General features: G+C 34.5%; 1 protein-coding gene and 1 long non-coding RNA gene across 2 annotated transcripts in view; both read left to right on the top strand.

Annotated features, from left to right (window-relative positions):
• LOC115218019 (neuronal acetylcholine receptor subunit alpha-10-like) overlaps positions 1–20,362 on the top strand; it is a 127,709-nt gene extending 107,347 nt beyond the window's left edge. The window contains exon 6 of the mRNA XM_029787768.2: positions 18,860–20,362. Coding sequence (XP_029643628.1) covers positions 18,860–19,437 — 578 coding nt within the window. The 3' untranslated portion in view covers positions 19,438–20,362. The remainder of the gene's footprint in view (positions 1–18,859) is intronic.
• A 1,632-nt stretch (positions 20,363–21,994) lies between these two features.
• Positions 21,995–27,110, top strand: LOC118765617. Its single transcript, XR_005001477.1, has 2 exons — positions 21,995–22,348; positions 24,320–27,110. It is a non-coding gene; the product is annotated as an uncharacterized LOC118765617 (long non-coding RNA).
• The last annotated feature ends 403 nt before the right edge of the window (positions 27,111–27,513 follow it).

Genomic DNA, 27,513 nt, shown 5'->3' with positions numbered 1-27,513 from the left:
ATATATATATATATATATATATTATATATATATATATATATATTATATATATATATATATATATATATATATATTATATATATATATATATATATGTGTGTGTGTGTTTTTATTACCACACAGGGTTGCACACAGACGGGGCAAATTACAAACTAGAGCTTTCTTTTTGGGGAGAAAAAGGTGGGGTAGGTTTTCAATCAAAAGGGATCGTAAAAGAGGAAGAAAAAAAGAAAAAAAAGGAAAAATGAAATTTAAAAACCCATCAATAGGGATCGTAAATATACATATATATATGTATATATATTTAGATAGATAGATATATAAATGTACAGTTGCATATATATATATTATATATATATGTATGTTTGTATATACAAATGCATATATATATATATATATGTGTGTGTGTGTGTGTGCGTATATATATATATATATATATATATATATATATATATTATATATATATATATGCACGGATATGTACATGCTTATATTAACGCATAAAATTACAAGGCCACATAAACTGTATACTGTGCTTAAGAGATGAGGTGCTTATTCTTAACCAATCCACACACAGAGGCACACACAAACGCACGCATGTACACACACACACGCTAACACACGTGCGTACACACACTCATGCATAGAGAGATATTTCATCTCTCCATAATGCATAAATGGGTTACGCTATCTAGAAATCTATAAAACGTGTTTTGGCACGCTATTTAGCTGAAAGTGTGAAGGAATGTAAGGCTGCGGAGAGTTCAATATTTTTAGCTCGTAAACGCATCCGACAATGCATTCCTCGGGGAATGTTGCTTTGCTGTGAACTGTGTATTATCTACAGTAATTTGTCACGAACGATTGTTCTCTGAAGACATAATACTCTTAGCACCTACACAAATATTTACACATGAACGGAACAACACGCGTATATATTGACAAACATATGCTTGCTCAGGTGCAGACGTAAACCATTATTATCATTAAAATTATTATTATTTTAGGTATGCACATATGCCTACTCGCCTGCGTTCAGAACTACACTTATATATATATATATATATATATATATATGTGTGTGTGGTGTGTGTGTGTGTGGTGTGTGTGTGTGTGTGTGTGTGTGTGTGTGTGTGTGTGAGTGTGTGTGCGTGCGTGTGTGTGTGTATATATATATATATATACAAGCACATACACGCACCATATACAAATATACAAACACACACGCATATATATATATATTTATACCTAGAAGTAACGTACAAACGTACATAAACGTGCACTTTTAGACAACTTTCACTACATAGTTTTTCTGCATATAGGGGAAATGAGAAAATGCTTATCTTTGAGGGTTTTGAAATTTCTGGCAATATCCTGTTCAACTTAAAAAGAAGGAGAGATATATAAACATTAACAAGCTGATTATACGTAGATCCGTTTTGGTCAGGGGCCATCTTCGATTTGTGGGTGCAGGTAATTTAACCTTTGAAAGAAACTGCGGCTAAGGTGCCATAGTAATAATGGAATGCTTTGCTTTTCTTCGGAGCTGGAGAGCCCTTAACTCATTGGTCCTCAAGTAGGGGCCCATATGATAGTTTGGGATCAATTTACGGTTATATTGTTAAAATATATAAATTGCTTGCACTTCTAAAATACACGAAGTCTTTTCAAAATTTGTTGTTAGAATTTCTGATATTATTCAATTATAAAAGAAATATTTTTTTATATTCCTTTGTTTTTTTTATGTTTCAGCCCTCAGGCTGTCCCCATGCTGAATGTGTTTTTTAATGGCTATGAGATTCAAACCAAGTAAAATAAAAATCAATGGAGTCCATTGGCAAAGAAAAAAAATTGAGAAACATTAAACTAAATGATTCTACAAAATGGTTTGTTAAGGCCCCCCCAAAAAGGCCAGAAAAGGATTTGGGGTAGGAATTGGTGTAAATGTGTATTAAGTTACGTCTGGTTCGCGTTTCAAGTAACTAATTAGTAGTGCTTGATTCTCAGGTAGCATCTCAGGTATTTATATTGTCGAGTAGGCTATACTTTTTTGTGTGTACTCTCTGTGATAATGAGATGTCGTCAGGCCTTTATATGAAGAGGAATCGACTGTCTACTATATATACGTCGACTTAGTAATCGATACACATTGTGAAGTCGTGTGCATCGAATATTTTACAGAATCTGTTTTCTCACCATTTACGAATGCACACACACATACATACATACATTAATAAATACATAATACACATATATGTATATATGTACATACATATGCATATATATGCATGTATATATATGTATATATATATATATATATATATATATGTATGTATGTATATATATATGCATATATATATATTCAAATACACATATATATATACATACACATCCATACATCAATCCATCACTCCATACATATATATATGTACACACACACACACACACACATATATATATATATATATATATATATATATATATAACGGTGCACTATTTATAGTTATGACTACGTCTAATAGATGCCTAGAACTAATAAAGAAACGATTATTTAAATTTTTAAAAAAGATTTTGTTTATCTATAACTATATAAAAAGAATATAATTCAATAAATTACTTAGATACGAACTGTAATTTATTATCTGGAATATGTGGACCGTATATAAAACCAAATTATAAAATAAAATATATAAATTATCAAAGCAACCACCCACCTTCATTGCAAAAAACATTACTATATAATATTAATAAGAGAATTTCATATTTATATTATAATAAAAATTTATTTAATAGACATAAAGACCACTATGATTTGGCTTTAAGTAAAGCTCGATTTAAGAATAAATTACAATATATTAAAGATAATAATATAATAAATAATATGTGTAAATTTCATAATAGGAATAATAATAATATAAAAAGTAATGATAATAATAAAAATCATAGATATATAAAGAAACCGAATAAAATTGAAAATAATCTCTACTTAATGAATGAAAATAATTTTAGTAGTTTCAACAATATTAAAGTTGATACTAATAAGATAATATGGCTTATATTCCCATGTGCCATGCAATTAAAAAGCTTTTTTGGTAAAATGATTTTATAGGCTAATTAAACACTTTAATATGAATAATAGATATTATGCAATTATTAACAATAAGAAAATAAAGATAGGATATAGTTTAACTCATAACTTACCTACAGTCATAGCTTCTAGAAATAATAAACAATTTAGATCTATTTTATTCAAATATAGTATGTATTCATAATAAGTCCCCTAATGCCAGGATCAATGTAGATGCTATTAGTAGTATTGGTTAATTTGTGATAAGGGGAATACTGGGAGGTTTCTAAGTTTAATGTTACGTCTAAAAAGTTAGTAGATTTGTAGGAATTTTCAAATGTGATAGCTAGGTTTAGCCTAGAGAAAAGTACCAGTAACGCACTGGGGTCAATGTAATCGGGTACTCTCTTCCCCCCAAATTTCAGACATTGTGCCTATAGTAGAAATTATTACTTAACCTTAGCGGTAATCTGGCAGAATCGTTAAAACGCCGGACGAAATGCTTTGCGGTATTTCGTCGGCCACAACCTTCTGAATTCAAATTCCACATAGGTCAACTTTATCTTTCAACCTTTCGGGGCCGATAAATCAAGTACCAGTTAAATACTGGGTGTCGAAGAAATCTACTATTCCCGTCCCCCAAATTTCAAACATTGTGCCTATAGTAGAAATAATTATTTAACCAAAATCTCGGCGTTCGTTATATCGATTATGTAGAAACCAACCTTACTATGAAGTTTTTATGCAGCACATGTCCCCGAGCATTTTGCCGAATAAACTTACATTTCTTAACTTACGCAACACTCGTTCGGAAAAGAATGTTGTTCGTAATGGTTAGATGTTGCTGTGGCGGAAAATGGAAACCTACCGGAAGTTAGACACTATTATAGTATTATGGCTTCACTGTTAAAGATAAGAACAACCACATTAATACTTTGCATATCTAATGAATTAGATTAATTACAAATCCGCTAAACTCATTAATATGTTTTACTAAAGTTAGTGATTTTCATGTATGTTCGTATCGTACAGGAATGAAAGAGAATTATGTAGAAGAGGGCGCTGGCGGTGATGGTGGTAGTGATGATGGTGGGTAACGGTGGAGGCGGCGTCGGTGGTGGTACGGATGATGGTGATGCTGGTGAAGGTAGTGACGATGGTGGTCGTCGTCGTCATCCTGGTAGTGATGTTGGTGATGGTGCTGATAGTGATGATGCTAATGTTGATGGTGTTGGTCGAGTCGTTTCTGTTGTTCTTGTTGCTGGTGTTGATGGTGATGGTGAGAGATAAAACACTGAATAGATATACTACATCACAAAAACACATACACAAACGCATACACAGACACATACACAAACATACACACACACTTGCACACACAAACACGCGTATACAGTTTTTGTTACATGTTTTACCTGCTTCTGTAATTAGACTACGGCCAAGCTGGGGCACCGCCTTAAGAAAATTTTAGTCGAATGAATCGACCCCAGAACTTATATTCTTAAATAGGGTACTTATCCTATCGGTCTCTTATGCTGAACTTGTAGACGCGGGGACGTAAACAAACCAATATTGGTTGTGAGGTGATGTTGGTAGTGGTGATGGTGATGGTGGGGCAAACATATACACAAAGACACACATAAAATCACACATACACAAACAACCACCCATAAAGCTTTGGTTGGCCCAGAGCTGTGGTAGAAGACATTGCCATGCAGTGGGACTGAACACCGCACTATGCAGGTGGGAAGTAAATTTTCTACCACATAGCAATGCTTGCGACTATATGTGTGTGTGTACGTGTGTGTAAGTGTGCGTGTACACACTTACACACACACACAGCATTTCGCCCAACGTTCTAGCGTTTCTGCCAGCCCGTCGGCTTATTTAGCCCAATATATTTGATATCTCTGCTAAAATATATATCCAGAAGGACAATCTAACGCTTTAATCCTCCGTTTACTTAATCCACATGCATGGGCAAAAGTCTTGTACAAAAAGCTGTGCAAGTACAGTCTACCTTGGATGAAATTGTACTGCAAGTGTATTAACTAAATGACCAGAAATGCTACATCAAAAGACGATACGATACTTATGGAACCGAAACACGAATTTAATAAGAGAAATGCTGTAGAAAGAACATTTTGACAATGTATCATTCTCTCTTCCTCATTATGAGATTTTGATTATGTTCTCTGGTATGCTGTATGAAACCCATTAAAGGGAACTCGAGATTTGCGTATCGAGTGAAGTACCGTGGAATGGTATATCGTTCGATGCGGTAGCCAGATCTGGATTATACCAGAATGCTAATAATGCACCTGCCCGAATTCCAACTTTCTAGTCTTTTAAGTTATACACGCATACATCCCCCACGCACACACACATACATACACGTGTGTATACAGAGAAGGAAAGAGAGGGATAGATAGATAGATAGATAGATAGATAGATAGATAGATAGATAGATACATACATACATACATACACACAAACATACATACATATATAGATAGATAGGTAGATATATAGATAGATAGATATATAGATATGTAGATAGACAGACAGATAGACAGACAGATAGTTGGATAGATGGATGAAGGGATGGATGAATAAATAGATAGATAGATAGATAGATAGATAGATAGATAGATAGATAGATAGATAGATAGATAGATAGATAGATATGCTCAGAAATATAGCAGGGCCTAGATATGCCATCGGAAATTAGGGGAAGTGAGAGAAAATGACACAAATATTGACCCTTCACATCATTAGTCTTATAATAAAGATTAATTTCAATTTTCTCCAATTCCCTCTTTTGTGAAATTACTTTCCCTTCAGGTAATCTTTAGCATGTTTGATATACCTGCTCATTTCGTCATTTACAATATTGTTAGTTAATCTTATTGCTAATCATGATATTGAATTGAGAGGAACCAGAATCTCCAAAAGTGGTAAACGCTGCTCTAAAACCTTCGGGCAATCAATCCATATAATGGTCACAGCTGCCTTTCATAAAACACTACACTTTTACTATCTGTTGTTGTTGTTACTTCTACTACTACTACTACTACTACTACTACTACTACTACTACTACTACTACCACCAATGCTACCATGGCAGCTGCTGCTACTACTACTACTACCACTGCTACTGCAGTGGCTAGCTAGCAGAATCATTAGCGGCATCTCTGCTGGCTATTCACGTAGTGTTGAAATACCGCCGAGGGTCAGCTTTGTCTTCGCTCCTTTCAGAATCTATATAAGATAAAGTGTCAGGAAAATACCCGATCCCTGAACATTTGTGGCCCCTTGTAACGAACTTGTAAGCATGGACCGACTCGTCAGAAATTGAACTCGAGACGTAAAAAACTAGAACAAATAACAGAAAGTATTTTTTCCGATTTTCTAATGATAATGACGATGTTGATGATGATATTGATGATGATGATGATGATCATCATCATCATCATCCTCATCCTCATCCTCATCATCATCGTCATCATCATCACCACCATCATCATCACCACGACCACGACCACGACGATGACGACGACGACGACGACGACGACTACCACCACCACCAGTACCACCACCATCACCATCACCATCACCAGCACCACCAGCACCACCACCAGCACCACCACCAGCACCACCACCAGCACCACCACCAGCACCACCACCATCATCATCATCATCATCATCATCACAAAAATCCCCCTTCAAATATTATTAGTCATGTTTCAGTTTGCTTTCTGCCTCTTTACTGTAAACAATGTCAATTAATTTCCCGCCAGGCTTCCATAGTGATTCAGTTAGGTTTCCTTCTCCAGAGGAAGTGAAAAATTCATCTGTGATTTACTTCAAAAAGAATATAAAGAAATTGAGGTTTTTAAGAAGTGACAAACGCCTTAATGACAAACGCAGAACAAAAGAGGAAAGAAAGCAGCAACAATTGGATGCGAAGATTAGCGCGTGTTTGCCTGCGAGCAACGGAAGAAGACGCATGTTATATTGTGAATAGCTGGGAGATATATTTGTCATGATATTTTGAAATAAGTGATGCCGCAATAATGGCCGCAGGAACAGGAATTGCAACAGCCTCGGCAGCAGCAGTGGCAGAAGATGACGTAAGAAAAATAATTAAATCGAAAATAAAAACAGGAATAATGGAAGAACAAAGCGTTGAAGCGAAGTTCATGGTAAACGAAAGCATAAGTATATATATGTGTGTGAGTGTGTGTGTTTGTGTGTAAGCATAGAGGTATGTTTTCCTCTTTTACATATTTCTATCATTAGACTGCGGCCATGCTGGGACACCGTCAACAAGATTCTTTAGTCGAATGGATACACTGCACTTATTTTTTAAAAAGCTGTGTAACTATACTGTCAGTCCTTTTGCTGAACTGCTATATTATGAGAACGAAAACAAACCTAGACTTGCTGTTAAGTAGTGGCGGCAGAGGACAAAGTCACACACAAAGACATAAACACATGTATCTACACACGCCCACTGAAATACGAACACATACACACACACACACGTATATCTACCATGACCGGCTTTCAGTTTCCATATCTCGAATCTACTCATAAACCATTGATCGCCTCGAGGAGATATTAGAAAACTCGACCCGAGGCATCATAGCTTTCGAAGGACAATCGCGTTTAATGCTCCAGCATTATCAGGCAATGTATCATTCGTATCTGCCTTCCGTGGTTCTTAAATCTCGGTGGAATCGTTCACCGTTGTTATCATCAAGTTTATCTGGGAAGCGATCCAAATGGCTGCAGAGTTAATGCACTTTGTTGCTCCTATTACAATGACGTAAGTCGATAGACCTAAGAGAGCAAGTTATCTATTAATGCATGATATATGAACTAATAGAAAACACGCTCTTTTGCTTCACGTTCCCCCAAAAAATTACTTACAACCAGAGTGTGAACGAAAGACATGCTTCTCCCTCAGCTTTGTTCATTGTATCTTCAGAATTTGATTCTTTCGTGAGATCCTTGAAATTTAGCCCTTTGAAAATACGTACCTTCAACCTCACCATATTCAACACTGGGATTTTCCTGCGTTTATTGTCAATACCAGTCTCTACTCAAAGCCTTCACATCCTACCTCATTGCCTTGTTTCATGTACAGTGGGGGTTAATTGATTTTATCTCTGTCAGCCAAGATTTCTTTGTTTACATTTCTTTCTCCAATGACTATGTGTTTCTCACGTAGGCCCTTGTTTTCTCACACAATGCTCATCTTGAGATCTACCACTCCAGAGACAGGTAAAGTAGGGACATTCGATGTATCTAATATGGTTACCCAGTAGAAAATTCGCCATTTTACAATACGCACAGGTTAGCAATTTTCATCTTCCCTTTAGTTTAGTGACCAATTCGGACTGACCCATAATCGTTGCTATTGCGTAGAATCACACATTTAAAGCTTTATTACTATTGTTGTTATTATTATCATTATTATTATTATTATTATTATTATTATTATTATTATTATATAAAAGACTGAGGTAACCCCGCCAGAGGATATAGAGTAACAATTAAATGTCGAAATATCGTTCACTAGATGACAATGGCACTCTTCTTTTAATTTCGACGATATTATTAATATTGTTGTTGCTGTTGCCTTTGCACAGCTTCTAACGCATCCGCCTCCCCCAGCCTCTTTTCCACATCCTTTTTCTTCCTATTATCAATATTTTTATTGTGAACAACAGTATCGGTGTTAAAAGGAAATCTTGATCTCTAACTATGGGCACAGGAGGTGTTAGAACACAGAATACTAAGTTATCCCCCTTGAGAGTATCTCTCTTATGGTCTCGTGGTGCATAGAAGCACTCGTAATTATATCGCTCACAGCAACGGAGTGATACAGCCACCGGACCTGCCAGTTCACGTGATTTCGCACTACTGCGGGTTCATCTGTGAGAGATGCTCAGCAGCGGAATAACAAAGGTATCTTTCGTCAAAGATGTATACAGAACAACAGTATCTATTCAGGCACTTGGGAAACCGGTAATCAAGGTCTACCCGGGGAATAATAATAATAGTAATAATAATAATAGTAATAATAATAATAATAATAATAATAATTATTATTATTATTATTATTATATGAGAATGATCCCTGGCTTACCATCCCTGCAAGAAATGCAAAAGATCGTCTTAACTGGTACATCACACGTATTGAGAAGAGCATTGTCGATGTGAGAATTATTACTACCCATGCATTTTAATTTAACTTAAAAAAAAAAATGAACGAACTAGTGTGTTTAGTTTAATGGCCTACCAATGTATACTATGAGTTTCTTTGCCCTAGGAGTCGGGAAGACATTCGGCAAGAAATGGAAGCAAATTTGAAAGAAGAAAAAAAAGGAAGAAAAATAATAATAATAATAATAATAATAATAATAATAATAATAATAATATAAAAATAATAATAATTATAATAATAATATTAATAATAATAATAATAATAATAATAATAATAATAATAATAATAATAATAACCTGTTGTCTCTTGAGGTCTGTGGGTGAGACTTGGAGCCAACTTGTACAAACATAAAGCAAAAGTCAAACATAGAATAATAATAATAATAATTAATAATAATAATAATAATAATAATAATAATAATAATAATAATAATAATAATAATAACAATAACCATCAGAGCATCACAACAAATCACAGCACATACCCAAGGCACACAGAGCTGCGCTCGGTAGTGAAGTGAAAGCACGCTATAAAAATAAAAATAAAACTACTGAATAATAATAATAATAATAATAATAATAATAATAATAATAATATAATAATAATAATAATGATAATAATAATAACAATAACGACAATAATATCAGTTGTAACCCGATGTTAGGAATTCTCCTTTCCCAACAGTTCGATCTGTTTTGCGTATATACAATAATAATAAATACGATAACTGTAAATGAGCCGCAAGCAGTGGGTTAACACTATACTTTTTAATAATATACTTTTTGATTTGTTGAGAAGATATATGATATAAATATAATAATTATAAAATCAGAGTTACAATATCTTTCTTGAATACTGTTGGAAGAAATAGAAAATATATCCGAAAAAAACTTTGAAAAATATAAATAATACGATTTCAAAACCCGTTCAGATGTTATCTCCGGAAATAGAAAAAGGGGATTCCGCATGATTTTATTACAATTTCGTTTTTATTTAACCCAATTTATTCAATTCGATTATATAGCAGTATGATTGAAATTAAATTTTGTACTTTTGGAATGTTGATGCTATATCTCCAATACATTTATTTAGCATCTATACAATTTTTTTTTTCTTATTATTATCTAAATGTTATTACAATCTCTCTACACAATGTGTAATTCGTTATGGATCGGCAAATAAGTATTCCTATTGTTTTCAATAAAATTACCCCGAGTTATATATATAATATATATATATATATATTATATATATATAGGTCTCTATGTATACATACACACACACACACACACACATATATATATATATATAAATGTATATATATATAATATATATATATATATAAAAAACTTTATCTTTCCATAAAGTGAAAGTATGTTGTCAACTTAATGTTACTGTTATTTAGCCCTAGGAAACACCGTTTCCTGTTGGACTTGACACATAAGGACACAGGAAATGTGTCAAGACCAACAGTAAACGGTGTTTCCTAGGGCTAAATAGCAGTAGCATTCTTCCCTTTCATGCGACTGTTACATTAAGTCGACAACATGCTATCACTGTATCGTGCTGCTACTGCATAAACTTTTGTGAGAAACTTAGAAATATATTATTTCTATTCCTCATTCCAGTTGTTAATTGTATTTCTATTAGTCGTCCTATACTTCCCCTGGAGGGTCTCAGCATTGTCTCTGATCATCTTCTTACTCAGTGAAGCCTGCAACAGTATTTCAATGTTATTTCTCAGATAGGCATGCATGAGTTGGTCTCTTTCATAACACTGTCCTCTATTCTAACCGTTATTTTCCATCTCCCTTCCTAGAGGAAGAAATTGACTGCTGTGTGACCAGGTGCATGATGGGCTCCAACAGGCCTCAATATGTCTGGGATACGCTGAATATCATCACGGTTGTATCCCTGAAGCAGTTAAGGCACCACAATAAAGCATAATATTTGAATACATGTGTCTCCTGTTCTTCCTTTTTTCTCTCGGATAAGTCCCATGAAGATGGCGGTATTTTGCAAAAAACATTTATGCATATGCTTTATGTTTCCCTCAAGCCATTTGTGAAACAAAGGGCGTCTTTCAAATCCTGATAAAGTTTAGAATTATGCATGGTGTCTTCGAAAAGTGGTTTGCTCCACCCAAGTGAATTCCTCTTCATCACAAAAGAGTGAAGTTCAAATGAATTTAACTTTTATTCTCGTTTATTTCTTTCATTATCTGTCGACGCATGTTTCGATATCTTCATATCTTATTTGTTCAGCCCCAAGAGAATCCGATTAATAAATTTACGAAAAATGTGTTTTTCTAATGTATGTATGAAATACAGCTATACGCTAAAAGTCTATTGAAATAATGAAACGATAATGAATAACTTTGTAATCCAAGTCAGACACATTCAGTAACATTGAAATGTTTGCCTTACTTTTCACCTGAGGAAAAGTCTATTCAAGCCAGAATGGTTTCACTTGGAAAGAGTTCGAAACAATATTTGTTATTTAGTCCAAATATTCCACCACAAAACCAAATCCCATTTCCAATGAACAGTCAAACACTATTTTATATGGAGTAAAGATTATTTGCCAACATAGCATGGCAGTCCTGGCTTAGGAAGAATGATGCTGTAATTTAGCCGCAGGAGACACCGTCTCCAGCTGGCTATACGACAGCTAGATTCCCTTGTTCGAAAATATAAGGACACAGATCATGTTGTATAGTCAGCTGGATGCGATGTCTCCTGGGGCTAAATTACAGCAACATTCGTCCTAAACCAGGACTGCCATGTTATGTTGGCAAACAATCTCTACTCCAAAGTACAGTTGCTGAATATCTCTCGTTGTGAGATTTACAAATAGTAATTTTCTGTTTTATATTCCTATATGATGACACACAACTTTGTACTTTTAATTCCCAGTCTCAAAGGAATTTAAAGCTGTTTATTTTTTCTTCATAAAGAATAAACCTGAAATTTTTCCCCATAGTTATTATATTATTTTTACATCATTCCTGTTGTAGGTGATTTTGGTTCAACTGTTTTCCATCTGCTAAACTTGTATAAGTTCTTTTAAATAGTTTAGTGCATTTCTCAGTAGATAAGATTATCTCCGATCACTGCTTTACTGCAGTTCAGTTTTTCGTTATATACTTATTTCTTTATAGTAAACCTGCATAAACCCACTTAGTACATCTACTTATAATATAAATGTATAATTTTCCATGATCTGTACCGGATGTGAGAGAAACATATTGACATGTACGCGTATAGAATATGGTGAAGAGAAAAAACAAAAAAACATTAATATAGACTATTTAACTTTATATATGAACATTCACATTTTCATCTGGAATGGATGCTTAATACATGATGATGGAGAAAAGAGTTTTGCAACAGAGAATCGCCATCTTTCTTTTTCACTTTCTCTCTCTCGTTCTCCAGCTATTTATATACGTATGTGTTTAACACTTTATTTCCTGTTTCATTTGATACACACATACACAAATACACACACAACAAACACATTCATACATATATACTCACACGCACAATTATACACACATTCTTATGCATAGAGATATATACACACAAGCACACACACACTCACACACACACACACACACACACACACACATGCTATCTCTCTCTCACACCCATATATATGTGTTTCAGTGGGTGTATATGTATATGCATAAAAAACACTAACTCATACAAGAGTAGTTTGGTTACCTTTTCTATAGAATTCGCCAAATATCCTACTATTTTTATATTTGAGTATGCTTGTTTTCGACAGTGTACGTATGCGAATGTGCCTGTGTATGTTTTGCGTTTGTGTATGTATATCGTATACCTATAGTGACAGGTAGGTACAAAGAACTTATAGAAATTATGGGGAGGTACCCTTATAAATGTATTTATATATCAATGTGCTTCTTTCAAAGCAGTTATTACTATAACCAATTCAAATGTGTATTTTTTTTACTTTGGTTATTCTAAACCGAGCGCAAAGCCGAACTCGAAGTTAGAGTATTTAAAGAGATTCCTTCAGTTGAATATCTAAAACGAATAGCAGTCATCTAAATTTATGAAAGGCATTGATGCAACAGAATTCTTTGCAATCTGAAATTTGCCTAATGGCACGTATCTTACTAATTTTTTTTTCATTCTTTATTAAACAGATATTTAGATATGATTCACACATCTAGTTACACATACATCCATATCTGCTGCTCTCAGGTTCAAATACGATGGAGATGTTTCAAATGAGACAGTGTTGATACAAATGCGATGGCATCGAATCCAGTTAAGGCAGTGTCACGTTCAAATATGACGATGATCCTTTGTCGGTTTCCGAAAATAATTGTAGATTTGGAATGCCGATCTTAGTATTCTTAGTTGACTACTCGGACGCCCCTTATTCTCTTAATACCCAGAGAAAAGCAACACTTGCCTTCGATTAATAATTATAAATTAACTAGCAGTATCGCCCGGCGTTGCTCAGGTTTGTAAGGGAAATAACTATATAAGCATTTTTAGTGAGTTATAGCAAAAAAATAGCAAAAAAATGCATTAAAAATGGAATAAAAAATGATGGTAATTTTGGTGTCTTCAAGACATGAAGTCGTTGTTATAAAAGAACGCTGGTCTCCTTGACAACTCTTTACGACGTTGATTTCCTTACACTCCCTTCCCCACAGCTTCACGAGGGAGGGAAGAAGAGGGAGAAGCAACACAGGTGCAGTTGTGAGCATGGACGCCAACTCCGCCGCCATCGACACACGAAAAAATTGGAAGAAATGGAAAAAAATGATGTTAAATTATTTTTAAAATCGTAGACTCATCGTAGACGCGCGCTAATACCCAGACGGGCTCGATATGAATCACGACTATAAGATACCCGAATTTGGTTAAACTGCACCGCAAAATGTGGGAGTAGTTAGGAATCTAAATCGTAGGAGACAGACACTCACACAACTACAGTTTTATATGTATAGATATTATGTACAGCCATGTTACGTCAGCTAGTTATGGTGTCTATTTCAATGTAGAATATAATTTAATAAGTTTTAAATGATATCTATATATACATGTGTTCCTTAGATTTCAATGAATAGAGTGAAAAACTGTTCGATCCGGTTATTGCCTTCGATTGTATTTACAGGTCGTAACATGAACTTAATTACGGTATTATTTCTTTATTGCCCACAAGGGGCTAAACATAGAGGGGACAAACAACGAGAGACAAAGGGATTAAGTCGACTACATCGAACCCAGTGCGTAACTGGTAATTATTTAATCGACCCCAAAAGGATGAAAGGCATAGTCGACCTCGGCGGAATTTGAACTCTGAACATGGTGGCAGACGAAATGCCGTTTAGCATTTCGCCTGGCGTGCAAATGATTCTGCCAGCTCGCTGGCTTTTAATTAAGGTATTATTGCCTCCACAAATCTCATTTTTTTCCCTCTCTAACTCAGGGAGCACTGAGACTGTAAATGTATTGATTCACTATGTAAATAATACAATGCCCTCATCGTCATCCGTAATTGTGAATCGTATTGTTAACAACGACAATAACAACAACAATAATAATAATAATATTAATTATAATAATACTGATGATGATGCTGATGATGCTGATGATGCTGATGATGATGCTGATGATGATGATGATGATGATGATGATGATGATGATGATGATGATGACGATGGCGATGATGATGATGATGATGATGATGATGATGATGATGATGATGATGACGATGATAATGACGATGGCGATGATGCTGATGATGATGATGACGATGATGATGATGATGATGATGATGATGATGACGATGATGATAATGAAGATAGATCGATAATGAATTGTTTGGAAGTTGACTATCAATAAATGTGAGAATTCGTTGGAAGGTGATTTAGATAATAGAAACATTGGCTAAATATTACATTTGTACGTGACTTGCGGCTGTTAATTAAGAAACATACAGCGCTGAGGGATAACGTTTAGGAAGTGTGAAACGCTATTTATGGAGTCAGTGCTAATCAGGAGAATTCTCGACTGTAGCCAAGAACTTATTGACAGGAACAGTGGTTTATCAAGAAATTTGCAGTTCTATTCTATGATATAATAAAATACTTACATACATACGGGTAGATACACATGCGCGCACGCGCACACACACACTGAGAATTACACGTGGTTAAAAAAGTATATCCATCTGTCATACCTCCAGACTTTTATGGTATATATATTTCTTTACTGCCCACAAGGGGCTAAACAGACAAGGGCAGACAAAGGGATTAAGTAGATTACGTCTACCCCAGTGGGAAAATGGTACTTTATTTATCAACCCCGAAGCATGAAAGGCAAAGTCGACCTCGGCGGAATTTGAACTCAGAACGTAACGACAGACGAAATATCTATTTCCTTACTACCCAAAAGAGGTTAAACACAGAGGGGACAAACAAGGACAGACAAAGGGATTAAGTCGATTACATCGACCCCAGTACGTAACTGGTACTTAATTTATCGACCGCGAAAGGGTGAAAGGCGAAGACGACCTCTGTGGAATTTGAACTCAGAACGTAACGACAGACGAAATACCGCTAAGCATTTCACCCGGCGTGCTCACGTTTCTGCCAGCTCGCCGCCTTTCTAGACTTTTATAGTATATAAATATATGTGTGCATGCGTGTATGTATGCGCGCGTGTGTGTGTATGTGGTCATGTCTTGACTTACATTGGGCTCCATTTCTTGATGGAATTAGAAGGACGACGTCGTTACAACCGACATACTCTGGTGTCTTTCTGACCTGACAAAGCCCATCCCTCTTCAGTCTGCCAGCATTCGATATTCGATTTATTCCTGAGAGGAGGAAACAGACAACGAGGCAGTCAGAACTAAATGGCGAGAAGGAGAATTTATCTACATTAAAGGAATGGTTGGTTATGTTTATCGATTCTCAATGGATGAACCTCAAAGCTGACCTCACCAGAACTGAAGCGAGAAAGAAGAGCGATTGAAGGATTACGGGAAAACAACTTCACACTGACTCACCTCAGCCAATTGGCTGCATAAACAAACGCAATCACATGCCTACATGTATATACAAACATACACATGTATATCTTTGATTATTTTATATATTTGGTTTTCACTCTTATTTTTGTTTGTTTTCTCCAAATGAAATGAAATAATCCGACTCTTGTACGAAACATGTCTTCTCGTATCGGGAAACTAGTGGTTACGTAATATTTACACGGAATATCTTCAATTGCTATCTACCTGACACCTCTAAATTGCAATAAACGACTTCATTTCCCTCGTTTATACTCTTTCAGGCAAAACGTATTTGAGCGATTGCCAAATATAAATATTTGTCACACAACTTCGATTTGCAAATCGAATGTAATTTGATTGTATTCGTCTCTGCGATTAAAAGCTTTGCCAAATGAAATCGCCAGAAGAAATCTGCCATTATCTTTGAGGTTGTTTGTTCATTGGATGGTGTCGAAGTACACCTGTACGTCATTTCACACTGTTTTGGCTCCGAAACTTGCTTCAGACGTATCGCTGTCTTGTTACACGCATCACAAATGAATAGTTTTAGAATTGTGAAACCTTACGAAAGTTTATGCTAGATAACTAATAGGCATTTTATAATCATTATATAATGATTAGAAATTTAATGAATAAATACTAACATCCATTACAGCTGTTTCAAATCAGTTGTAGGGGATGTTTGTCAATTCATTTAACGTCCGCTTTGCTATGTTAGCCTAGGGCAGTCATTTAAGAGCTGATTGCATGGAGCGAATGAAATTCTTTGAAAGATTTTTCTCGTTTCCGGCCTTATGTTTTGTAATTGCAAAAACATCCCTTACAGCTGTTTCACTTTGTCAAATACCCCTTACAGCTGTTTCAATTCAAGCTCTCAGAAACCTAATTAATTAAATTAAAAATCAAACGTAGACAAAGGTATACAAAGTAGGTGTTCAATTTCCTGGCTGCAAACGTTTAACTAATAACTCGGAATTTTATTAAAATAAACTGAACTATAAAGGCCTTGAACAGAGAACAGCAAGTAATTTGTTTTTATTTATCCCAGTCATCAGACTGTGGTCATGCTAGGGCAACCGCCTTGACGAATTCTAGTGGAATGGATCAACCCCAGTACTTATATATTTTAAACCTGGTACTTATTCTATCTACGTCTTTTGTCGAAACGCTAGGTTATGGGGACGTCAAGACACTAAGTCTCCAGCGGTGGTGGGTACAAACACACACAGATGAAAAGACACACAGACACACATGCGCAGGCCCACGCACAGGCACGCGCGTACACACACACATATACGACGGTCTTCTTTCAGGTTCCATCTACCACCTCTCTTGGATTTACCATTAACACTGTTTCCATCTTAGATACAGAAAAACCTCCCTGGATTCTGCACTTACCTCTTCTTTTCCAAAACAACTTCTCCACCACCAGTGAAAGCTTTGTCGTAAAGATTGTATGTCATCTACTTTACATTTTCAATTATTGCTTAATCACTCGAGGTCATACCTGGGTATCGCTATCGGTGTATTTTATATGTTTCATTATCTTATTACCTGCCTAACTAGTACATTCATGCAATATCTAAATGAATAAACAGATCCCGTTATGCGAGTTCAGCTCCGCATACTTTACATTGTAAATAATGACAAAAAATCTTTAGACACATTCCTCGATTTATTTCATTTTCCCCACGAAGGCTTCTCCTTCTGTTGTATTTAACAATTTCAATCATAATACGTTTTTCTTGCTCGAAAATTCACTTTATGTAATACCAAATATTTTCGTGTAAATTATATAAATTATTCGATGTGAAGAGATTAGGAGAGAAAATATGTACACAACGGTTATCTTTCCCCTGAAAACTATTTCTCTTTTTATTTAGAATTGGTTAGAATTGCCACAAAACGAGCTTTTACTCTTCTCTTCGACGACTTGGGTTATGTCACAGAGCAATTCTCCACTGTATTCTTCAAATACGTGCCACTGGTCCTGTTGACATATTTGCCTTAGATTATATATAATATATATATATATATATATATATATCTGTGTGTGTGTGTATAGATAGATATATATGTATACATGTATACATATACATATCTGTATATATATACAACTACATATACTTATTTTTAACCATCAAAGAGCAAATCAATTGTTTTGAGTAAACGCGCTATAAAATTAACCCCAGTTGTGTCGATTTAAATTTTATATTATTATTGTGCTATGATACCGATTGGGGTGATTATCTGAATGAAAATTCTGGTGAATTCTTTGTAAATACCTACCGCATGTGAAATGCATTCTTTTCTGATTTTATTGTGTGTGTATATATATATATAATATATATATATATATATATATATATATATATATATATATATTATATATACGTGTGTTACACTGTTTCTGTATCTGTACTTCCTAATCTGTACTTTTAAAATTCCATAGATTCTTTTTATTTAATCATTTGTTCTCTTCGTTTTCTCTTTTGTAGGTATTTACCTGACCGTTATAATGGCTATGAGTGCTCTGTCCGTGGTATTTTCCGTTTTCATCCTAAACCTTCATCACCGTGGTAGTTTCCAATCCGGACCGCCGTACTGGCTACGTAAATTCTCCTACTTACTCTCAAGGGCCCTTTGCATGGAATGGACGGACACTATCCCGAACCGTTATTGCCATTCTTCGCTTCATAACAAAATGGAAAAACTTTCCAGAGAATCGTATGGCTCAGATCGTCACAGTCATTGTGGAGTGCGCTGTAACGGTCTCGGCCATGAGAAGATAACAGACTGCTCCAGCTCAAGTGGTGTTAGTGCACAAACACATTCGATACTGACTCCAGAGAACTCCTTTGATGACGAAATGATGCGCTATCTTCGGTACATCATCGCAATGAACGACCGATGTATGGTGGAAAGAAAATTCATTCAAGAGTGGCAGGAAATTGCTAAAGTCATGGATCGATTTTTCTTCGGAGTTTTTCTGGGGATCACAGTATCGTCTACAATTATCTTACTAGTAGTTAACCCTATGACCAAAGACATCAGCTTGGAGCATACATTGCCGTAAATTATACACATACATAGTGATTTATGAAAATATACACATACATATATACATACCATAAACCGGTATCAAATTGACATTGTAAATACGGCACCAAAATGGTTTACTGAAATATATAAAATGGAACAGAAAAACGAAAATGCAGAACAATATTCAAATTTACAAGAAAAATGGACATTCGTCTTTTACACATACAAACACACACACCTGCGTATTCATGTGTATATCTGCATGTATATACAGGTACTTACACACGTATACACATACAAAGACACATATTACAAATAGACGCACACATGTACACAAATACACGCAAATATAGTATGTGTATGTAATAACATGGAGGGAGGCTTGGTTTTTAAGCGATTATTAATGTCTGTTTTTTATGGACAACTGCAACAATGAATACCGTTAATGTGTGGCTGCGACAACAATCGTGAAATACGAAACTTCCACAACGACGTGGATAGCTTTGGATATTGCTACGTCATTGCATATGTGTTTGTGGCAATGATACAATATACTCAAGGACACTACGAAACATATACAAAGAATTACATATACTACAGACACACGTCTATGTATACATACATATATATACACATACACAAAGAGATATACGTACGTCTGTGTGTATGTATGTATGTATGCATGTAGACGTGTGTGTGTGTGTGTGTGTTTGTAGTTCGGTTCATAACAATCGATGACCTTTGAATCTATTCTTTCGGAATGGTGAATAAACTCAGTATTCACGCTCTAATGATAACAATTACATATATATAAGTCCATGAGTAACATTTAGAGTCCCTACTCAATAACATATTTCCACATACAAGCAAATTAATCAAAGCTTACAAGCTATAAATATATGTACTTATGTAGGTATGTACTCTACATGTATGTACGTATGTTGGTACATATGTATCAATGTATGTAAATATATATACGTATATATATATATATATATATATATATATATATACATATATATATATATATAATATATATATATACATATATATATATATATAAATATATATATATATGTGTGTGTGTGTGTGTGTGTGTGTGTGTGTGTGTGCGCACATACGTATGTGAGATTTTGTATAAATAAGTGTACGCGTGAGGGTGTGAATACAATATTACAAATGATTCATACAATAGGGAGTACTGAAAACACAAAGTATTCTCTACATAAATGTAAGTTACTGTGTTCTAAAATCGGGAACTCTTAGTTTGGAGTAGCAATTTATGAATTTCCCATTTCCAATGAATACATCTCTCTGCGTGTATATATATATATACACGCAGAGAGATGTATTCATTGGAAATGGGAAATTCATAAATTCATAAATAAGCACACACATTTATGCATATAAACCTACTTACATACATATATACATATATACATTCATACAAAAGTACATACATATATGCACATATATATATACCCATACAAACATACATACATGTATCAACAACGACTCAAAATCTATAAACAATCACACTGTGATAATGAACCCCGCAGCAAACTTGATGGAGACTTACACACGAACATTAATGTTTCGATATACATAAAACTGTCAACTCCGAAGCATATCGTGTCAACGCTTCGGAGGATATCACAATCAATACATGCTCATATAAACCTATGATACTCTTGAAATTTTCTTTAAATTACAACGTAGCCGAATTATATTATACAACCTTTTAATTTTGGGCTGAATATGTGCCGATCTGTCAATGTGTATTGTCGATTTCTCAACGCTGTCTATTTAACTTTGATTTTTACTGAGGGGCCGCGCAATATGGATTTTATATCGAATGGCCCACGTGTTTTATGTAGCAATATTACGTTATAATTATATTGTCTGAGAGTACTTTGTCTATTTAAAAAAAAATTTAATTATTGTAACCCATCTTTATGCATTGATATGCGTGTGCCTGTGTGCGAGTATGGATGCATGTATATATGTATGTGTGTATGTATGCATGTATATAAGTATGTATAGATCTGTACAAAATCTTCTGTAGAAGGAGAGAGAGAGAGAGAGAGAGAGAGAGACAGAGAGAGAGAGAGAGAGCCCATGTGATATATTAAGTCAATCTTTTCTCAGTATTTAAACTTTTGGATATTCAAACGGTAGTGAATAAAATAATTGCTGAATATCTCAAAAAGTCAGAAATCCTCTGTATGTGTATGCGTTTGCTGTTGAGTATGTGTCTATAATTCAATAAATATAAATATTTATAAAATTCAGAAACATTGTACATAAATACATACACACATACATACATATAGGAGTGTATGTCTATTTCTATATATGCACATATATACAAATATATATATATATGTATATATATGTATCTATACATAAATATGAATAATATATTTATGTATACATATATATAAATATATATATATAAATATATATGTATACACACACCGCCTATATGTATGGATGTATGTGTATATTGATATATGTATATGTATATATATATATATATATATATATATATATATATATATATATATATATATATATATATAAGTGTGTGCGTGTGTGTGTCTGTGTAGTAGTAGTAGTAGTAGAATTACAGTCATTTTAAACACGAAGCTCTCCATGAATGTTACTGAATATCTTTTGTTAATCATTCCATGTTAATGAGGAAATATCTATAGACTGATGGAACGAATAAAACAATTCAATCTCCCTGTTTTTGAAAGACGGCGATACACCAAGTACAGTTCTATTTCATTTCTGATCATAATAACAAAAACGCCGAAGTCGATCGTCGGAGACATTGTCCTTTACGTTGACATAAATTTAATTTTGCTGGTTCATGCTCGAAGAATGGTATGAATGGTAAAGCGAACTAGACTAAGATAAAAAAAAAGGACATCGAATATTACGTTGTATAAATACGTCAGTGACGTATTTATACATATGTGCATTTATATCTGTTCTCTCTCTCTCTTTCTATATATATATATGTATGTATGTATGTATGTATTATGTATACAGGTGTTCTTGTCTGTCTCCTGTCCAAGCTAGATTTACGCGTTCGCCATCAATCCTCGCTTAGGCTTAGCAGCATCTTTGTTTTCAGCGTCCTGCTTGTGTTACTAATTTTGTCACCCGCCGCAAAATCCCAGATTTTATTTAATTTGCTCTGCGGAAGCAACTGTTTTATCGAAAGCTTGTCTTATTAAATGCGTGACGTCCTGTGCCCACATACACATACACACACACACACACACACACACACACACACACACATATATATATATATATAGGTATACATACATATATATATATGTATAAATGTATTTATGTGTACGTATGTATATATGCATATATATATATAATTATTTGTATGTATATATACCTACAGACACACGCACACACATATACATATGTATATATATATATATATGTGTGTGTGTGTATTGCGTATGTGTATGTGTGAGTCTGTGTATGTGATAAACGTGTTTCTTTTCTAGAGTGATACAGGGTGATGCAAAGACATTGAAGGTCGGTTATATGGAATCGTGTGAGGAAACCATTTACGAATGTCTTAAAGTGAGTCGACGTAAATAAATGCATAAAAATACAATTATGCGTGAGGAAGTAATGCAATGTTAGTAACAACACCAAAAATAATAGCAATAAAAACAGCACCAGTAATAATGATATTAATAATAATAATGTTCTTTTTTACCATAGGTACAAGATACGAAATTTTGGCGGAGAGCGCCAAAAGTGGTAATAGTTTTAGTTCTTAATGAAAAATTACATGAGTAAATTTAGAAGTTCATAGGAAATTGGTGTTGACTCGCGAGTCTCAAGGAACAGAACTAAAAAGTTTAAAATGTTAATTGTCTGTAAAATGCGATAAATTTTTTGTATCGTGTAGAAAAGTAAATTGTGCTCGGTTCGGAATGGTATCTTCCCTGATGGGACTAGTAACAGTGGAAGCCAGCCACGTGGTATACGTCACTGTTTCATATAGTGTTATTAATAATACAAATTCGTTCGTTATCCGAGTGATTATATTAATATACATGTCGATCGTTGTTCGGTGATAGTACATATTAATATGTTTTATCCACGAAGTTTAATCGTTGAAAGAAGATATCACCTATGTGTTGAAATATTCATTTAATATCATTTTAATAAATAATATGATTATCAATTAGTGATTTAATGTGGTTAGAAGCTTTACTGAAACGAAACACCGTTAACGTGATACATTATATATATATATATGTGTTTGTGTGTGTGTGTGTGTGTGTGTGTGTGTGTGTGTGTGTGTGTGTGTGTTGTGTGTGTCTGCGTGTGTTAGCGTTTGTGTATGTATGTGTATGTGTGTGTGTAACAGAATATGGAAGAGGTGAGAATCTTTATTGATCACTACAATCGTTTCGATCCATCTAACATAGATCTTTCGCGCATCTAGCTCAGGTGTATTCCTCGGTGTAGAGGTGTCTCCAGAGGTTATTTCAAGAGGTATCTCCTTAAAATAAACTTTGTTTTGCACAACTTATTTCTGCATATTTTCTTGGTCTTCGTATATAGAAATGGCAAATTAAGGGATAAAGTTTCATTATTCTAGAAGGTCCATAACAAAGATGAGGTACGGATATGCAACCTGTATACTATTGACAATGAACTTCAATGTTGCTTGCTTGCAATGTTACTCAGCCAAACCGGCGTATAATGGGAAAATACCTTGAAAGTAAAGTGCTCCTGAAATGTGAATGCTCACGGAATAACAAGTTTCGCATAAATTGGACCACAAATTCCTGAGATACATAGTTTTTTCGGGCATCTTGAAATACTGGTGACCCAGCGGGTCACGGGTAGTCTAGTATGTAATATAGTTTCTTCGCTGTATTGTGTATTTGTTTCTTTTTGCATTTCGTCTTTGTTATAGATCTTCTATAAGAACGAAACGATATCCCTTAATTTGCCATTTCTAAATACAAAGAACAAGAAGAAAACATCCAGAAATAAATTGTGCGAAACAGAATTTATTTTAGAAAACGCATCCTGAAATCAACCGAAGGGACACAGCCCACCCGCGAGGGTTCGATGCAAGATGGTGGAAATGGTTTCAGTGATCAATAAAAATCCTCGTATCTTCCATCTTCCGTTTCTCATTAATCAAGCACGCAACGGACGCTAATCCAATCAACGAGTATACCTGTGAACCACCAGGTGTACTGCATACGATTTATTAATTACATACGCACATACACACACCACCCACACACGCATATATGTGTGTCAGTATGTGTGTATATATATGTGTGTGTGTGTAGAATATTTGAAGAGGTTAAGATGTTAAGTAGAAGGAGGTAATCAGGATTTTCACTAATTAATTAGTGATTCATCTCGTTTCGGAGAAACACCAGAAATTTCGCACTCTCTCTCTCTGTCTCTCTCTCTGTTTCTGTCTGTCTGTCTCTCTCTGTCTCTCCTCTCATATATATATATATATATATATATATATGTGTGTATATGTGTGTGTGTGTGTGTGTGTGTGTGTGTGTGTGTGTGTGTGTTTGATTGTTTGTATCGAATGATATGACAAAGTACAGAGTCTTCAGGAAAAAAGAAATACGTATATAGATTTTGTCATTCTATTTGTTAACTTCTATCTTTATGAAATAGTTTTCAAAGCACTCCCCAAGTGAAAAAAATCCTAAGTTTCGCTTTCTTTGACTCATTTCAGAAAAGAGGAGAGTAACGAATAGAAAATGTGATGGAATCTAATGATATATCAAGAGAAATATTTTCCATCAAGCCGGTTTCCTTGAATTAAAAGAATAATAATGATAATAATAATATAGATGATAATTAACCTCAGTTTATTCAATTAATATCTTTTCAGGAGTATGGGGAAAAACTTTTAACAATTTAATAGAAAAACAATAGAATTTGTTTTAGACATTAATTATGGAACATTTTAATTACATTTAAATGATTATGAGAAATGAAAACAATTCATTATCAACAAATATGTTGGTATTAGTGACCAATGGATATGCTTTAATACCAATTTATTCACGAGATTAATTCATTAATTAAATATTTAATATGATTTATTCCTTGGACAAAATGTCGGAGATATAACTTCATTCGACTTTGTTGAATAACCCTTAAGAATAAACTACAGGCACACACATATGTATATGTATATATATATAATTCTCTCTCTCTCTCTCTCTCTCTCTCTCTCTCTCTCTCTCTCTCTGTATCTATGTGTGTGTGTATGTGTGCGTGTGTGTGTGAAATTTCTCAGTCCGTCAAAGTACATCATACGCGTTTCTGTATTTTGTTTGGAGTTCTTGGAGGAATATCAATATCGCTCATTGATACTTTGTGACGCAGACCATCGAGGATCTCCCTCCGCTCGTCCCTATCATGGAACTTCTTCCCCAGCATCCCTTGTCCCATCCGGATCTTCCGCTTTGTTCTGCAAAAAAATCAACGTCGCCAAAATTTCTTTAGCTTTTGCTCTCGTCCTTTTGTGCTAAGCTTTCCCCCAGAGGAACCGCTTGACAGCGTTGTGATTATGTTTACTGAATCTGTTTCCAATGCCGAAACACTTCATTTCAGCTCTATGTCAACGAGGGGTCGCTGCATTTGTTACCAGAAGGCAATCTATTTGATTTCTTTTTTCGGCCAATGTATTTCAAGAATCTTCCTGATGCAATGGTTGATTAAGGACCGGATCTCCTTTAGAGTACATTTCGTATGCCTCTACGTCTCGGCCTATGAGCTGACACAACTGGTATGATTAAGTATCAATGTTGGAAGCACGAATATGTTTTTGGACATGAGACATCCAATCCAGTGTTACCAATGTCAAACAGAACAGATTTATTATCAGACGTAATTTTGCATTTATATCAATCGAAATTCATTTGTGGAATGTAGACAATTTATACTTCATATCATTTCTAAATTATATAAGCTAAACAAGATAAAGTTGCTATTAGTAAGCTAAAAACCAATTCTCATAGATCTAGGAAAGATTCAGTGAGGAACACATACCAGTTCCTCTAAACCCAGTAATACCATTCTTCCGAAGATGCTTTTAGCATTTTTTACTACATGCATTTTTGAAATTTTGATTCGTAAAAAAAAAACAAAAAAACTAAACAACAAGACTTTGGAAATGTGGTTCTTGAAACATAATTTAATTATGGTACCGTAAAATCATATTCATAGAAAAAATAATTAGATTTTCACTTTACGAGACACGCAATTGTTATTACAACAAAGTAACATGAATTCCGAACAAGATGAAACTCCAACCCAAAATGGCTGCAGATACGAAAACGGAATCAAGTATTAAAGAATGAGGGGTTAATAGTCGAAATGGTTAGCATTGGATAAACGATTCGGAAGAGGCAATGAAATATATTTGAAAAATACATCATGCAATAGAAACGTGGATGGCAGAGACAACAACTGTGTGTACTTCTATAAACGGATCTTCAAAGATCGGCTTATTTCGGCAATTTTCGACATCGAATACATCGTTATAATATAAAATGAAAGAATTCAACTCGAGAGGGGAAGGAATAATAATGGCCCGAGTCAATTAGTAAATAGCAAAAGGATAAGGAATCGGAGAGTGAAGTTCGAACACGCAAATAAGAAGCAGAAGATGTTGATGCTGTTAATAAGATGTATATATTTGTCTGAGAGTAATCTATAACAGAGGAGCTAAAATTAGTTGGCGAGTATGTGTGTGTGCATTTTCAATGTTAGCATGGAGTCAGATTGGAAGCTGTGTTCATAGAGATGGCGTGGATGTACGGATGCATGGATACAGGATCCAATCAGATGTAAGACTACATATTTCCAACAATGTTATTGGAAGCCAACGACAATAACGATGATAGCGGTGGTGATGATGGTGTTGGTGGTGGTGATAATAAAGATGATGGGGATAATGGTAGAGATGATGATGATGATGATGATGATGATGATGATGATGATGATGATGATGATGATGATGATAATGAAGATAATGGTGATGGTGGTGAAGATGATTGTGATG

The sequence above is a fragment of the Octopus sinensis genome, linkage group LG12 (assembly GCF_006345805.1).
Source record: "Octopus sinensis linkage group LG12, ASM634580v1, whole genome shotgun sequence".
NCBI classification, from domain to species: domain Eukaryota; kingdom Metazoa; phylum Mollusca; class Cephalopoda; order Octopoda; family Octopodidae; genus Octopus; species Octopus sinensis.
The sequence above is the reverse complement of the archived record's forward strand: the minus strand, read 5'-3'. Positions and strand labels throughout refer to the sequence as shown.